Here is a 17,856-nt window from a genome sequence, read left to right as displayed (position 1 = left end):
AATCTTTTTACAGAGACTGGGCTGGGCCTTTATAATAGTCCGAGTGTCAACTAAGCAGCACAAATTATATTCATCTTAAAAGAACATAAAATATAGGGCTTAGACCCTAAAATAAAAATGCCAACGTGCTGGCAACTCACACCCTGACATTTGACAAATACGACATTGACAGTTTAAACTGGAAATAATTCAATTCCAGATCTTTATATTGGATTTCTAGTCTATAGTGATCTGTGATATTGGATGTTTTGAACACTTTTACTTTTACTGTATTATTTATGTTTAATTTGTAGACAAGGGTGTGACAAAAAAAAATATTTATTTAATTAATGCTCGTCCCAAAAACTCTGAAAAATGTTTTATATGCAACAATTTGTGTCCGTTATCCGTAAAAAATACTATGAACCCCCTTGTAAATTATATTTATTTTGTGACCTATTTTAGGACATGTCCTTAGTGTGTAAGGGCCCAATATTTTAATCTGTGGACCACTGTGGATGACTGTGGACCTTAGACCATTAATAACTGGACGCGGTTCGCACCCAAATTCACCAACAAGAAAGACTGTCATTTTTTGAGGGGGACGAGGTAAACTCACACATCGAAAACATTTAACACCATTATGTATATTCTGTGTCCATACACTACACACAACTATAAATTTGACTCGCAATACACACACGCGTAATTTTCACACACACTAACAAACACATTGTGCACAGTAAAAATATATACAAGCAGTATACTCGGCCGTATTTTTGAAATAAATACTTACAGCGCGCGGTACGTAAACTGCCTGCCTCCAGCATTTTAATTACATTTGCCAACTTTGTATTTCCATTTAGTTTTGTGATTGTAAATATACTTTTTTTTATGTAAACAAATAAAATATTTTGTAAATTGTAGTAAAATAGGAAGAGATCAATAAAATGCGTGTTGTTTTTTGATTGGTAGATTTAAATAAGGCTGATACTAATCAATGACCTTGAAGGATAGGTCGTATTCATATGTTTATTTTGGTGATGCCATCTAGGTATTACCTCCACACTACGTGACCAAATATTAAAAAACCGGTCAAGTGCGTCACGCGCAGTGTAGGGTTCCGTAGATTATGTTAGCCCTTTAATCCCTTATGTTTTTCTCAATTTCAAAGCCTTTATTATTCCTTACATTATTACATTAAACAAGTTTTTCAATTAATAAGAGTAACAGTTTTAATTTTTTTTTCTATGTTAGTATATTGTTAGTGTATCTGTATTAAGTTTAGTATGTTAGTCTTATTTCTAATTAATAAAATCTATTTAACTAGTAAGTTGAAATTGAAATTGAGGTATAGCTCGCGTTTCGACCTCTAGTATGAAGTCAAACTACTGTTTGCATATTTACTGTGACATTGCTTAGACTATCCACAGATTAAATACATAGAACATTCGATTACTGATCGATGTTTGGCTGTTTCGTCAAAAGAATCGATTCTTTTTATAAATTGTTTTTATTAAAAATTTGTTAAAATTAAGGTTTAAAATACTTTCAAATGAAACGTTACTTTTTTTTTAAGTTTTTAGCCGTTTTTTCATAGCCATAGCCATTAGATCATAGATTTTTGATCTTTGCCAGAGGGGTAACGGTTAGCGAACCACGTCCAGTTATTAATGGTCTAAGCTGTGGCCCAAGGAATAAATACTTACTCCAAGGAGTGCTGTCACAGATTAATAGATATTAAGTGCCGTGGCTGTGGACTGTGCAAAGAGTAAATTAATTTATAGGGACTGTGGTACAAAACCAAAGAGTAAATTAAGTACGAAGCAAATCAATAATCGTTACAAAATACAAATACGAAATCTCAAAATACCGTAGTAAATACAAATAATTTTTCCAAAAAAATTAAGAACATATCGACTTAACTTTATAAATGTTAAACAATTCCAACTGTGGATAAAGAAATAAGAAATCAATTTATTTTATATTCATCACATCTGCAAGAAAAAGTAGTTCGAGTGGGTGGTTAGAATTAGAACCTGGTCCTGGTTGTGAACCAACAAAATGACTGAAACGCGCAAAGTTCCGAAACCCTTGGTGATTGAGTCCTGGTACACGAACCCAGTCGATCTAGGTAAGAGAGCGCGTCACCACACAAGTTCCACCGCCTTCCTCATCTCCCACTATAGACTGAGAGCCAGCGACAGCCATATACCTTCGTTATTTTATAAAAGCTGAAAGTTTGTCAGTATGCTCCTACCATAGATAAGTACCGTAACTAACTATGGAGTTAGGACCGGTGGTGGCTTTGGGAGATAGCAGGTTTCAAGGATCCAGACCCTTAACCGCCTAAGCAAAAAGTATAATTTTATCGGAATAATGTGAAAAATGATATCCTCATTCGCCAGACACCAACTTCATGGCAACCCCTCGCCAGAGACCCTTAAAGTTGCAAATGAAATAGTGTTTTTTGAAGAGTTGCCGCGAAGCGAAGTGACATAATTTTTCATATTATGCCGAGGAAAACATGAAAAAATTGCACTTTATAATTAGACGGTTGAGGGTCTGGATCTTTAAAACTTGCTACTTCCTAAAGCCACCATTGTCCAATTCCATAATTGGCTATCATATTTAGTTATGGTAGGAGCCTGAGCTGACAAACTTTCAGCTTTTATACAATGACGAAGGTCTGAGGTCACGGGCTATCAGACTACTACCTTCTTAATGTCAGACAATCTAGCAGGAGGGCGTCTAAACTGCGCTTGCTGGTACGTGGTCTCCACTCCAGAACATCTGCCCCAGCGGTCCTCTGTTCTGCGACAAATATAGTCGGCTCACACTTACTTCAAAAAAGGCGACAACACCTTGCTGAAGATTTGCAGACCCACCTCGCTACTGAGCCATGTTTACAAATTGTTCTTGAGAGTCATTACGAATCACCGCGCTCGTAGCTTTGACGACTTCAAGCCGAACAAGCAGGAATCTGAAGAAGCTATAGTACTATAGACCACATCCATACGCTGCGGCAGGTTATACAGAAGACTAGGGAGTGTCACCAGCCGCTTTGCTTAACGTTTGTGGACTATGAGAAAGCCTTCGATTCGGTGGAAACTTGGGCTGTGCTTAGGTCATTACTCATTGCAGAGAGGCCGAATTGACTACAGGTACATCCAAGCGTTGAAGTGCTTGTACGAAAACGCTACTATGTCAGTCCGTATACAGGATCAGACTATGGGGCCAATCCAGTTGCAGCGAGGAGTGCGTCAGGGAGATGTGATCTCTCCGCAGATATTTACCGCCGCATTGGAAGACGTCTTTAAGCTTCTGGACTGGAACAGACTAGACATCAATATCAATGGCGAGTACATCACTCAACTGTGGTTCGCGGATGATGTAGTCCTCATGGCAGAAACTGTAGATGACCTTAGTACCATGCTCAATGACGTCAGCAGAGTTTCTCAACAAGTGGGCTTGAAAATTAACATAGGCAAAAGAAAAATAATGTGTAATGCTCATGTATCGCTCCACCCAGTTATAATTGAGAACGTTGCACTCGATATTGTAGACGATTACATATGCCTAGGTCATAATATTATGGTCCAGTTAGGTTGGTCCAATTTCGAGAAAGCGGTGAACCGTCGAATCCAACTCGGCTGGGCTGCATTCGGGAAACTTCTGAACTTCTACTGAAGACAAAAGTATTCGAACAGTGCGTGTTGCCAGTGATGACCTATGGTTCCGAGACTTGGTCGCTAACTACAGGCCTCTCAAAAAGGCTCAGAGTCATTCAGTGGGCGATCCATGGAACGAGGTATGTTAAGAGTATCTCTGCGTGATCGAATTACAAATAAGGAGATCTGCAGAAGAACCAAAGTCACCGACATAGCTCAACGAATCGCGAAGCTAAAGTGGCAATGGGTGGGGCAAATAGTTCGAAGAGCCGATGAACGTTGGGGTCCCAAGGTGCTGGAATAGTGACACCGCTATAGAAAGCGCAGTGTTGGTCGACCTCCACCAGGTAGACTGACGACATCAAGCGAGTCGCAGGGATTCGCTGAATGCCGGCGGCTCAGGATCATGATGTTCGGAAGTCCTTACAAAATGCCTATGTCCTACAGTGGACGTCCATTGCCTGATATGATGATGATGATGATGAGATGGCCTGAATTTCCGATGGGTCCCAGTCCAGATATATTCCTCTAGGTACCCAATAATTGGTTGTAATGTGTTGCAGCTCTGAGCTTCCTGGCAGAGAACGGCTGGAACCTTCTAGTCCTTGGAGCATTGTGCCACTTCTTTTATGAGCACGTGGGGCCATACCTTCGGCGCTGGCGCCGCGCGCGCGCTCATACTGACTACGAGTATCATAAAGGTTATACTTTTTGGACATTCAGCTTGTACAAGAATGTTCAGGCTGCTCTCATATAAGAGCTCATGACGCAAAAGTATCAAAATACTTGGACCTTGCTTACGAGATTACCACCATGTGGAATGTGGAGTGTTCCGATGTTATTGGCGGCACAACCTTAAATAACGCTATCTCTTTCATTGCGTTGGTACGAAAGAGATGGGAGTGGGACAGCTTCGCCCTCATCGGAGGACATTTTGTCTATTTTCTCTTTACTTTATCTATCTATAGTTACGTACTATCTGTTTGTAGTCAGATGCAAAGTCCTGGTGAGACGTGAGGGTCCTTACATCCCCATTGCCCTTAACTCCTTTCGGGGTTGACTCATCTTGACCTAAATCTATACTAATATTATAAAGCTGAAGAGTTTGTTTGATTGAACGCGCTAATCTCAGGAACTACTGGTCCGATTTGAAAAGTTCTTCCAGTGTTAGATAGCCCATTTATCGAGGAATGCTATAGGCTATATTTTATCCCCATATTCCTACGGGAACGGGAACCACGCGGGTGTAACCGCGTGGCGTCAGCTATATAATACTAATTGACTCTAGAAGCTTGGTTTCTGGGGAATTATCACTGCATGTGTCAGACATTCATGCTGACTATGAGTGTCTGCACTGTGTTGACCTCTGATGTTGGCTTTCCAGACCCCGCCGAAGTCCAGACGAGCAAGGAGGGTCTGGAGCAGCAGCGTCTGCTGAAGGAAGCCTCGCTGAGAGACCGACAGCTGAAGCGAGAGGTTAGTATGGCCAGTATGTAGGCAAAAGCTTCACCATCTTGGCCAGTACAGATTTTACTCTGGATTAACACATAGGCTACTTTTTATCCCGAAAAAATCCATAGTTTCCTGAGATTTGCGAAAACTGATCATTTTCATGATATGAACGTTTGTTACCCTTTCACGCCTCGACTACTGAACCGAATTAGCTATTTGGTATTTATATATGTATATTATAGCCTGGATTAACACATAGGCTACTTTTTATCCCAAAAAAATCCATAGTTTCCTGAGATTTGCGAAAACTGATGATTTTGATGATATGAATGTTTGTTCCTCTTTCACGCCTCGACTACTGAACCGAATTAGCTGAAATTTGGTATTGAGATATATTATGGCATGGATTAACACATAGGCTACTTTTTATCCCGGAAAAATCCATGACTCCCGTGGGATTTGTGAAAAACTAAATTCCACGCGGACGAAGTCGCGGACGCATCTAAACCGCCTATAAGCAAAAAAAATTATGATGATGATGATGATGATGATGATGATGATGATGATGATGAGTCTTTAGCCGGTGATGGTCTGTTCCAGCGAGCGGAGCGCAGGCGCCAGCAGAAGCTGCAGAAATATCTCGCTGAAGAAGAACTCGGACTCGAATCTGAAGATGAAGGTGACTTTGCATTTACGGTGTCAGGGGTCCACTCCAGACGTGATAGCCCAGTGGATATGACCTCTGCCCTTCGAACCGGAGGGCTTAAGTTCGAATCCGGTCCGAGACATGCACCTCCAACTTATCGGATATGTGTCTCAAACGGCGAGGAAACCTGCATATCTGAAAAATTTTCTTAATTATTTGTGTGTGAAGTCTGCCAATCTGCATTGGGCCAGCGTGGTGGACTATTAGCCTAACCCCTCTCATTCTGAGAGGAGACTCGAGCTCAGCAGTGAGTCGAATATGGGTTGTTAATGATGAAAGGTCCAGAACCAAACAAATTGTATAACAGACATTTTAAATTTGACAAGTTTGATAATTTATAGGGTCCTTAAAGTCCTAACCGTTCTGAAGTAAATTAATTATAGTAAGGACTAGCGAACGCCCGCGATTTCGTCCGCGTAAAACTCGATGTCAACTTTCTACTCCTATTTCACCCCTTTCTATTAATATTTTAGCATCTTTTAGATTTATTACAGTCTATAATCATTTTACAAAAATATGACTCAAAATGATCAAGATGAATTTTAGTCTATTGATCAAAGGGACCAATAGACCAAAATTCATGGAGCAAAACATAAGCTACTTTTTGACCCTAAATTAAAAATAAAAGGGGGTGAAATAGAGGTTGAAAATTTCTATGGAAAATCCTTCATTTTTGTAATTACAGTTTAAAAAAAATGTTTATAAATCATAAAAGAAAATAATGATTATAATGTGATTCAAGGATTTTTTTTATTTTTTTTTAAATTCAACCCCTAACCACTTTAGGGTATGAAATAGGGGTTGAAAGTTTATATTGATTTTTGTGCGAACGAAGTCGTGGGCGTCCGCTAGATTACTTGTAAGATAACCAGATGAATTATCTCGTCCGCAGGCTGCCTCCCGGCATCTGTGAACGGTGAGCTCAAGCGCTCGGTGTCCTTTCGCGGCGAAAGCTCGGACTAGACTGACCGCGCGGTCTGCACGATCGTCGCGCGGGTAGGCGGGGGGCGGAGCGGAAATTTCTGCCTACCCTACATTCTGCTTTAATACAGTGAAAGCTCCTCATATGGAATATGAATGTTAAACTTATGAACAGACATAAAGACAGCCTCCGTGGCGCAGCGGCCTGCGAGATGGATTTACAAGACGGAGGTCTTGGGTTCGAACCTCGTTTGGCCCGATTGAGGTTTTCTTAATTGGTCCAGGTCTGGCTGGTGGGAGGCTTCGGCCGTGGCTAGTTACAATCCTACTGGCAAAGACGTACCGCCAAGCAATTTAGCGTTCCGGTACAATGTCGTGTAAAACCGAAATGGGTGTGGATTTTCATTCTACTACTAACATGTGACATCTTAGATTGCATCATCACTTACCATCAGGTGAGATTTTAGTCAAGGGCTAACTTGTAAAGAATAAAAAAAATATATTAGTAGTGATAGCCCAGTGGATATGACCTCTGCAATCGATTCGGAGGGCATAGGTTCGAATCCGGTCTGAGTTTCTCAAACGGTGAAGGAATGAAATCACGAGGAAAGCATACCTGAGAATTGTCTTATTTCCCTGTGGTTAAGTCTCCCAATCCTCATTGGGCCAGCATGGTGGACTATTGGCCTAACCCCTCTCATTCTGAGAGGAGACTCGTGCTCAACAGTGAGCCGAATATGGGTTGTTTTGGATGATGATTATTAATTTGTATTGGATTATAGTAACGATAAGTAATAAAGCGCGAATAAGGAGCTCTGACTGTATGTTTATCTTAACCTTAGCTTCAAAACACATATAATCGTACTCAATAAGATGTTTTATATAGAGATATACTTGGCAGTACGTACATATGACGGGTAATTGCCTGTCTTGTGCCATTAAAAAAAAAAAAATTTTTTAGACTAATTACTAAAGGACCTGTCTCGCTAGATGTTACTTTTCTGTCAAAGTATATGATTAACGATCTAATGCGATTATAAAAACTGTTTCTGGACTAATTACATAAGGACTTGCCTCGCTAGACGTTACTTTTCTGTCAAAGTATATGATCATCGATCTAATGCAATTATAAAAACTGTCTCTATAGTATCTATGTTTCATTGTTGTAATCGTGTTCGTCGGTAAAGGAACTCCGTAAAATACATTTTTTGTGTTGTTGATTGGTGTGAATATCGGTCAACAACTTCTAGTTTAGTATAAGATATATAATCTAAGCTAGTTTTCCAGACATGACAGACAATTTTGATGTGAAACATCTGTAGCCGCACGTAAAACCGATTTCTGGCGTGGCGACGCGTCGCTACGCTATATGATGGTATATTCTTACAGTCTATATGTAGTAGTGTGTACGGCGTGGCGACCCGTCGCCATGCGCAGTGCGAGTCTCTCCCACTCGATCCGGCGTTAAGCCATCTCTCTCGCTACACTGAGCTCGGATACCTATAGTGTATACAGTGTTGTTTAACTTTTACAAAATAATGTCGATGGTTCACATCTGTCAGGTTCTTATGTAATTAGTCTGATAGTAGTTATAGATTCGTCTCTTTCTAACTAGAGGTATATTGTATGACAAGCTACTTTCTCTTTCACATATAATGTATGCGTATATACTCATATGTTGTGTAGACATAGCAATATTCTCACTGTTTTTAGTGCAATGGTATTAGTGTATAACATATTAGTAAAATATCATTGCATTGTGTTAATAAATGTAGACATGTATATGTCACCGTTAAATTATAAAATACATTAGTTTATAATCTCCCTCGCGATATTGTAATCTGTCGATATACTGTGAACTAAACATACCCACAGAGGGCAGTTTTATACTGTTACTGTCACGTAACGTAAACGCTTCTATGGAATTAAACCAGCCCCATCTAGTGGCACTACTGCACAACTGTTTCAATTCCATATAAATTTGCGTTTACGTCAACGGAACAGTAACAGTATGAAAATATTGAAAACTCCCACTAGGCACACTGATTACAATTTAACGTGTTATTTTTCGGTCTACTATGTATTCTATCGGAAGTGAAACCGTTAATAATTTAATAATAAATTAATAATAATAATAATTTATTTATTCATCAGAAAGCAGGTTTACAAAGATTACTTAAATATAATAAGACCCTGATACTTTCTACCATAATAATTTGGTGTATGAAAAATTTAAATAGACTATGTATAATCCTGATTTAAAAGCAAACAAATAAAAAAGAAAACATATGTAATAGCTTATAAAATTTAACATTTTAAGATTCAATGATTATGACAAATGTAACTCAAAACTACTGTGACAGATAAAATAAAATAATAGTCATAATATATACTGTCAAAATTATTAAACCTTGTTAAATTTAGTGCAAAGTCAAGTAATTCTTACCAGTGAAATGTTAAAATGTCAATTAAAATTATGTCAAACACACATGTCAATTAAAATAAATTGCAATCTAACCATTTGACTCCTAAATAGACGACCGGTCGCCCGGTCGTCCATTTAGGAGTCAATCGTGTCCGTTACGTGACATGTAAAAAAATATAAAGTAAACTAAGGGCAATAGGCGAGCACAGTATCATGCTCCGCGCGATAGAGGAATATAAAGATTTTTTAAATGGCTCACAACGGTAGATTAAAACCGTATTCCCTGACTGTCGGCTTCTTCAACGCAGACGGACTTTTCGATAAAATACTCGCGGGCAGCGAATGGTTAAAATCGTCAACTGTCCGAATTTACCCCTGATTGGTCGGCCTTACAGCAGACCGTTTTGTGTGCATAGAGGAATAAAACACATAATATGACAGTCAAATAAAATACTTCAAGAATTGTGACATCGCGTATTTATTTATTGTTTATTATATCTAAAGAGTCCTGAAAATTTATGTTCTAACCTAATCTAACCTAACTTTAGATTTGATAAAAACATTATATTTATCAATAACAACATTTTACTAATGTAAGAATAGTGTTTAAAATTAAATGTTTAAAAAAATCAATAAACGCACCGGCCACCCGTCCGATTTTCTTTATTTTTCTTTTTTTTTTGATTTGTCCATTGTAATTTTTTATTATATTTATTATGCCCGCTGTAATATTTTTGTAACTCTATGGTAAAATACTGATTAACAATATGACGATATCACTTCGTTATATTATATTATACCGAAAAATGAAACGTTAAATTGTAATCAGTATGTTCAGTTCACAATATATCGACAGATTACAATATCGCGAGTGAGAATTATAAGCTAACGTATTTTACAATTTAACGGTGACATTTAAATATTATGACCTAGTCATAAACTATCTGAAACTGTAAGTTCTAGTCAATAAAACTAAGAAATAAATATGATTCCGATTAAAAAAAAATGTCTTTAATTGTTGTTTACTAGCCGATGCCCCGCGGTTTCATCGCTAGTTCCCGTTCCCGTAAAAAAAAACGGGGATGAAAGCATATGACACTCACAAATAATGTAGCTTTCTAGTGGTACAAGAATTTTCAAAATCGGTTCAGTAGATCCAGAGATTACCCCCCTTTATAATATTAGTATTTTAACACGCATATATTACGAGTAGCTTCACTTGTAACTATAAATGTAAGAAAATTTTGAAATCTTAATTCGTCCCACTTCCCGGTCTTCGATTAGGATGAAATTTTGCACACGCTCTGAGTTCTGATGACAATACATGACTAGTTAAGAAATGTCATTACAAATCCAATATGATGGCCTCCCCAAGATGGCGGACTAGCTGTTTGAAATCCACCCCCATGATATGGATATCAAATGTAAGGGTTTGCTGTCAGGAATACGAAAAAATAGTTACCTGACTTAAATCCAATATTTCGGACAGGCTATATGTAATGCACCCCCATGATATGGGTATCAAGTGTGTGTTTTTAGGTTTTTTAAACTATTCATGTTATTTACAGTATACGTCAACGAATAAAATATGTTCTAGAATATGTCATTACATAGTATAAAATGAAATCGCTTTCGCTGGATGTTCGCTTATCCTTTTTAAATCTTCCCAGAAAAAAGTTACCCCGATATGCCAAGAGATGGCGTTCTCTTGGTAAGGTAACTCACACAGAGATACTCCTAACTTACATAGCTCGTTCCATCGCCCGCTGAGTGACTCTGAGCCTATGAGGCCCATAGTCAGCGACCAAGTCTCGGAACCATAGGTCATCACTGGCAACACGCACTGTTCGAAGACTTTTGTCTTCAGGCACTGAGGAATGGGGATGATGACTAGGTTTGAATATATTGATTTTTATGATACATTCGGGTAAATAAGGTCAATGTTAACTAATTTACACATAAAAAGCAAAGATTGTCTGGATATTTGCAAAATAAATAAGATTATAAAATTTCAAAATCTATTAAATTTTTTTATCGTAATTAGATGAAAATTCATACAGTTTTAGCTTTCTTACATTAAATGTGACATTTTTTATATGATCTATAAACATAAACGCAGAAATAAAGAAAGTAATTTTGTTTAAACGCCCATACAAATCTAACGATCAGCGAGCCAACGACGTCACTAAATCGTGCCATTTTGTATGGAGCGTTTTTTAGGGATCCGACAAACCTGACCCTTTAAATCCCTGTAGCTCCGAAAGTAATGATCGCAGATACCTTGTTACTTTTACAAAATTGCTTTGCTATTAGTATACTCTTAAATTACATACAATTTAAAAAAAACTGTCATCATCCCTATTTCGGACGAAAAGATGTTGCGAAGTTTTCCGAATGCATCCCAGCCGAGTTGGATTCGGCGGTTCACCTCTTTCTCGAAATTGGACCTTTTGAATTGTCTTCAGGCACTGAGAAATATCGGATGAAAGTTTCAAAATAGCATAACCTAACCTCACGACCAATGAGGTAACCTATAAACATCGCCTTACGAACTACAAATACTACAAATAGCCGCAAAATAACTGTACATTGATTGATTTAGTTTTTTTTTTTGTTTATTTTGCATCAATTTTAGAAAGCGTCGCAAGAACGCCTGCAATACCCAGACTTACTTTATAGTTGTCGGTTATGAAGGTTTTAGGATTTTCACACATACGTTGTTATTGTTCGCTTTTTAGTTTATTTTTGTGATTATGAAGTTGAATTTATTTGTTAAAAAGAGTTTATATGAATGCTGACAGTTCAAAGTAGCCAAATAAGGAGAAGAAGAACAAATAGGTTTGACGGCCTCCGTGGTGCGCGCGGTGGATTTACAAGACGGAGATCCTAGGTTCGATCCCCGGTTGGGCAGATTGAGATTTTCTTAATTTGTCCAGGTCTGGCTGGTGGGAGGCTTCTGTCGTGGCTACTTTTTTTTGGTTGACAAATATTAATAAAAAAATATATTTACCACTCAAAAAAAAAAATTAAATTATAAAAATTGTAGCAGTAGGTAAGTCAGGCTGTAGCAGGCTACAAGTTTCGGAAGCGAACAAAAAGTGCCAACAATGGCGTCGCTCTACTGCAAGCGCTCGCTGTATCAAATATTAATCAATTGACTATCTATTTATAATATAGACTACGCCCGCGACTTTTCCTACCTCTAGTGCATTTGGTAGTGATGTAGATATCGCCAGAGAGGTGCTGAGTTCGATTGCAAACTTAAATCAGTTTAGGATTTTTTTTAATTCTTTATAAGTTAGCCCTTGACTACAACCTTACCTGATGGTAAGTGATGATGCAAGCGGGCTGATTTGTTAGGAAGAGGGATGAAAATCCACACCCCTTTCGGTTATTGCTGAAGAGTTGCGACTGTCTTAATCTGACAATGAAGTCGCCGCATCGATATAAAGTAGGTAACTTTTGCTGGGTTTGTTAATACCTTCTTACGATTCAATAAGCCAAAATGTTCAGTTCGTAGAAAAATATACTAAATAATGACTAATTAAGACTGAAGTTTTACATTTAAAAAAATAAATGCTTAACCAACTAAAAAAAGGTTAATACGTTAGTACCCACTAAACTAAAAAGTGAAAAATAACATAATATTATTATGTACCTGCTGAATATTAAAAGGATTTAACAAACCTTATTATATTGTCTGTGGTTTTATAGTAAACTAGTCTGTGGTAGTATGCCACTCTATGGATGTCTAAAGTTGTTAAAACGAAGATGGTGGATTAAATATGTTGCGGTGAATATTTTAATGTGTGAAATTAATAGTTTGAAAGTAAATAAGGATTTCATTGGAAGATTCACAATATCCAGAAGTAGGACCGTCAGATAAAAGACCTCCAATTACTCTACAAATTCAAGCCGTTTCTGACAAAACCACATGAAACAGCACTGTCTGGATTCTGGAAAACCTAAATATTTATGATATTCTTACATGGCTTGAATTAATACATCAACGGGTTAGCACCGCCTTCATACTGATCACCAGGGTTTTTATGTTACTCGGTGTACTATTCAAACAATCAGTATGTACATCGTTTTTCATCGTATTTTTAACCGACTTCCAAAAAGGAGGAGGTTCTACGTTCGGCTGTATGTATGTTTTTTTTTTTTTTTTTTTTTTTTTTTTTATTGTGGACCGTTTTCAACGAAATGATATAATTATCGTCATTTTACGTAAAGTAAAATTAATAGTCATGTTAGTAGCCGATAGTACTGTAATTTCAACGAAAACCTAGTATTTAAGTTATTCCGTTGAAATAATCATGTTCGATGATCGTAGAAAGTAAAAAAAATTTAAACCACTTCAAAATCACAAAAATAAACTAAAAAACGAAAAATAACATTGTATGTGCTAGCTTCTGATCACTTTGAAGGCGGTGCCAACACAGTGATGCATTAATTAAAGCCGTTAATGCATCACTGTGTTGGCACCGCCTATTTTATTTTACCGTTTTTAGTGTGTCCCAGCAATCAGTTCAGTAATGTTGAGTTTCATTTTAACACAAAATTACTGAACCGATTTTCATGAAAATTAAATGGGACCAATGTGGAAGTGTACTCTTTAAAAAAAAAAAATTTAAAATTGGTTAAGAAATAAGACGTAACAGACATTTAAAAAAGAAAAAAAAAGAACATACGCATAGGATTGAGAACCTTCTCCTTTTTTCGACGTTAGTAATGTTTTTAACATTACGATTTAATGTTAAATGTTGCAGTCAAGGTTATTTTAATTGAAATAATTATTTTAAATGATCACTAACGGCCAGTTTCTTCATCGCAAGTAAAAGTCAAAGTAACGTCATAAATCAAAAGTGACAGTCTTATTCACTGAAAAATAGTCTTCTTTACTACTTACTACTTTTACTATTACTTTAGCTTTACATGAAGAAACTAGCTGTAAGACGAAAATACGTTGAAAAACGATGTAACGACTCATTATTTGAATGGTACACCGAGATACATAATAGGCTCGCAGGTATGTTTGCATGGTGTGGGGTATTGTTATCGGTATTATTTTGCATTAAATAAGGGTTTAAAGTACTAATTTAATCTACGGAACCCTACACTGCGCGTGATCCGACACGCACTTGGCCGGTTTTGTTAAGTTTTGAAGTCCTACGATTTTCACACCGAAAACTTTGTAGAATGGTGGATTGTGCCACAGACTGCAATCCGCAGTTTAAACTCTGAGGCAACTTTTAATCTGTGGCCAATATAACATGGCGGTGTAATGGACATATTTTAGATGACACATGATTTTGAACCTTAATACATTAGTCATACAGTTTAGAATTAAGCTATTGTTTATGTTTTGAATTATACATAATTTACGAATAACTAATTATCTTTATAATTACTAATTACTATTTATTTCAAGAGATTATTAATAAAAGTATCTTAAAACAGAATTAAATAAGTTTAACTGAAGATATAATAATTATTAATTTATTTATTTTTTGGTTTTAAGTAGATTTAATCCTACCTACGAGTTTTCATATAAAGTCAGTGGTTTAAAACCTTTTCTATGTTCATATTCAAAGTTGGATTTAGTGATAACGATATATTTATTTCGTTAATATTTTTTTTTACTATTTCTTTGCATTATTGTAAAATGTAAAATAAAATAAGTATTTAAAAAAATACGAATTTATTAAGTTAAGTAGGTAGGTACCCAGTAATAAATATTCCCAAGCGTTTTTATCATTTACAATGCCCCGTGCTTACACCCGATTACCTAGTTTCCTGGGAATACTGGGATAGGGATAATATGTTATTCGCTAATAATGCATTTTTCGATTAGTGAAAGTATTTTTTAATTCAATGCAGTAGTTTTAGCGTATTTAGCAAATAAACTAACTATTCTGCATTTAATTAAAGTACGGATTAATAATTATGTTTATCATTATTTAGCTTACTAAAAGCTGTTTTGGAGAATTTTCAATTTTATGTGGGAAATGGGAAGAGAGAACTTTTTGTTTGAAAGTCTTTGTTAGTTCAAGACAGGTATGAAAATATGGCATTTCGATTTCGAATTTATTTTGAACCGTGATAGCTCTGCCTCCGATTCTTTAGGGTGTGGGCTCGAATCCGGTCCGTGGCATGCACCTCCAACTTTTCAGTTGTGTGCATTTTAGGAAATTAAATATCACGTGTCTCAAACGATGAAGGAAAAACATCGTGAGGAAACCTGCTTATTAGAGAATTTTCCTATCTAGTCTGCCAATCCGCATTGGGCCAGCATGACGGACTATTGGCCTAACCCCTCTTATTCTGAGAGGAGACTCGTGCTCAGATAGTATAATGATGAAGTTATTTTATTTTCTAAACTGGCTCAGGATGGTTCTGGTTCGACAGTATATAGTCACCAGCTAGCAGTAGATATAGTAGATAGGGCTAAACGATACGTGTTGAACTTTCTTGATATTAACATTTTGCTCATTACTGGAATTTTTAAAGGTAGGAATTTAAATGTTATCTACTAATCATAGATAAGTAATGTCGTGCTATAGGTACGCGGATAAAATTACGGGCATGCCCTAGTATCTTTATTATACTGTGAGTGAGTATTTAATATAAGTAGTTTTGCAGTTTGCACAGGTACAATCATAATGCAACCGCTTATTCTGCATATTTCAATAGCCGAGCCTCGCGGAGTCAGCGTCGAGAGATTGTGAATGTTGGCTAAAGTTAAGAAATAGCTCAGCCCGAGTCACGACCTATCCTATCCGCGGCGCGATGGGCGAAGGGAAGCGATGAAACAGGTTTGAAGCCGCCACAACCTACGAGAATGCATCCCACATTTGCCCTGCGAATACGTCACGAAACGAAGTATGTTAGAGTGATGTAACGGCTTGTTCATGGAATGAGCAATTGGCTCAATTGATACAACTATTTGTCGTTTAAAATTGACTTACTAAATGATCGGCAAAGCGAAGCGGTAGGCGCAACGCGAAGCCCTACGACACAAAAGAGGGGCTGAGCCGGAGACATACGCGTCGCCACCGTACGTACTGCGGACCCGCGGTGCCGTCCCACTCGCACGCGCCGCATCTGAGCGAGACGGCGAGCAGCCCGCGGCGCGGTGACGTCACGGCGGGGGGCGCACGGCTAGTGTACGGCCGGCCGTCGCATCGAGCGGACGGGTGCACGATGCACGCACGGTGAACAAAAACGATCGCGATGCTGTTCGAGAGTCCCAACGCGAAACTGTTCCCGGCCTTCAACATCCCGCCGCCCGTCAGGCTCAGGTGAGCGAGCCCTTGCTTTCCCGCAGACCCGCCGGGGCCGCCGCCGAACGCCCGAAGCCGCAAAAACTCCACCGGAGTGATATTTCAACGGTTCAGCGGCGACACCGTGCCCGTCGCGCCCGGCTTCGCGGACCGAACGTCGATACAACATCACTGCTCCGTTTTTTCTGCGTCGTCGTGATTCAGAGGATCGTGTGCGAGGCCTGACACAGCGGGGAAATCGCGTCCCGAGATCGTTCCGACGACGTCTCGACCGTGCCTCATCGTCTCGAATCGCAGAAACATTGGGATCCACGACCGATCGTGTTCCCGCAGCGGTGGTCACCGGCGCGGCGAGTTGTAAACAAAAGACGTCGCCCACCGTGTCGACTGTCGCCGCCATCCGTTTCTGTGGTTTTGTTTTTATCCCCGGTAGAGGTGTCGAAGCACGCTCGATGTGCGAAGCCACCGCCCTTACATTTGTTTGTATCCCGAAGCAACAGATATCCCGTGTCACACAGTCTCGGCTCATCCAAAAATTCTCTCCTTCAAAGTGTCGTAAAGATCGCACTCACCGATCAAAGTGCCGTGAGAATCACATAAATTTTCCTGCTCGTCGTGTGCGAGTGTAAAACATAATATTTCTGAGAATGTGTAACGTATGTCAAACGTGTCGCCCGTTCTGGATTGTGTCCACGGAAATCCGAGTAGCGTAATACATGTTCAGTTACATTCGAGACCGTAACCTTGAGCACTCATTAACTACCACAGAGACGACATATCGCTTAGACAATGTAAAAATTGAATTTATTATCGCTCCCAACGGGAATGATGAATTGAACGGCTCCAGCACACGTGAGTTGAAGCCTGTAGAACATCGTTGTTTTGCAGCGCTCGAGTAGCTAGTTACTTACGTACGCATATATTTTTTGCTCGGTTGAGCAGTTACGAGAAACCTTTGTTTTAATTGCACAAAAAAGTCTCGTCTGTACAAGCGAACGATCATTTTCTTCGCAACGTATTTCAATCTAATTATTTCCTTCAACAATTGAAAGTAATCGTCGAGTTCGGACATCGTAATGTACTATATCTACTGAATAACATTCCACGTTATGAATGTTAAAAAAGCAATAACAAATTTAATGTATGTGACAATCACACATTCGTGTATTAAGTCTTTATACACTGTATAACATACTGTTTGAGAATAAAACCTCAACAAATCATCTACATTTTGCTTAAAATGATATTCCACTAATTCTAATTATAAAAGTATCATTCAATCATTGCAATGTTTTACTACGAACATCCATTTAACTATAATGAAATCTCTATTATGAAAAAGACAATGTTCTTATATATCTCCAAAGACAGCAGATTACAGTAAAAACATGCAATTTGTTGTAGTGGAGTGAAATC

At 38.2% G+C, this 17,856-nt stretch overlaps 2 protein-coding genes across 2 annotated transcripts in view; both read left to right on the top strand.

The window, feature by feature from the left end:
• The first annotated feature begins 1,762 nt into the window (after positions 1–1,762).
• Positions 1,763–9,886, top strand: LOC112052957 (uncharacterized). The gene is made up of 5 exons (XM_024092208.2): positions 1,763–2,113; positions 4,214–4,351; positions 5,035–5,126; positions 5,703–5,781; positions 6,701–9,886. The coding sequence occupies exons 1-5, from the start codon at positions 2,044–2,046 to the stop codon at positions 6,769–6,771; spliced, it is 450 nt and encodes a 149-aa protein (XP_023947976.1). The 5' UTR covers positions 1,763–2,043; the 3' UTR covers positions 6,772–9,886.
• Positions 9,887–16,301: 6,415 nt separating this feature from the next.
• Positions 16,302–17,856, top strand: part of LOC112045689 (RNA-binding protein Musashi homolog Rbp6-like) — a 159,744-nt gene continuing 158,189 nt past the window's right edge. Inside the window, exon 1 of the mRNA XM_052889502.1 lies at positions 16,302–16,458. Within this exon, the coding sequence (XP_052745462.1) occupies positions 16,391–16,458 (68 nt within the window). The 5' untranslated portion in view covers positions 16,302–16,390. The remainder of the gene's footprint in view (positions 16,459–17,856) is intronic.

This window comes from Bicyclus anynana, chromosome 26 (genome assembly GCF_947172395.1).
Source record: "Bicyclus anynana chromosome 26, ilBicAnyn1.1, whole genome shotgun sequence".
NCBI lineage: Eukaryota > Metazoa > Arthropoda > Insecta > Lepidoptera > Nymphalidae > Bicyclus > Bicyclus anynana.
The sequence above is the reverse complement of the archived record's forward strand: the minus strand, read 5'-3'. Positions and strand labels throughout refer to the sequence as shown.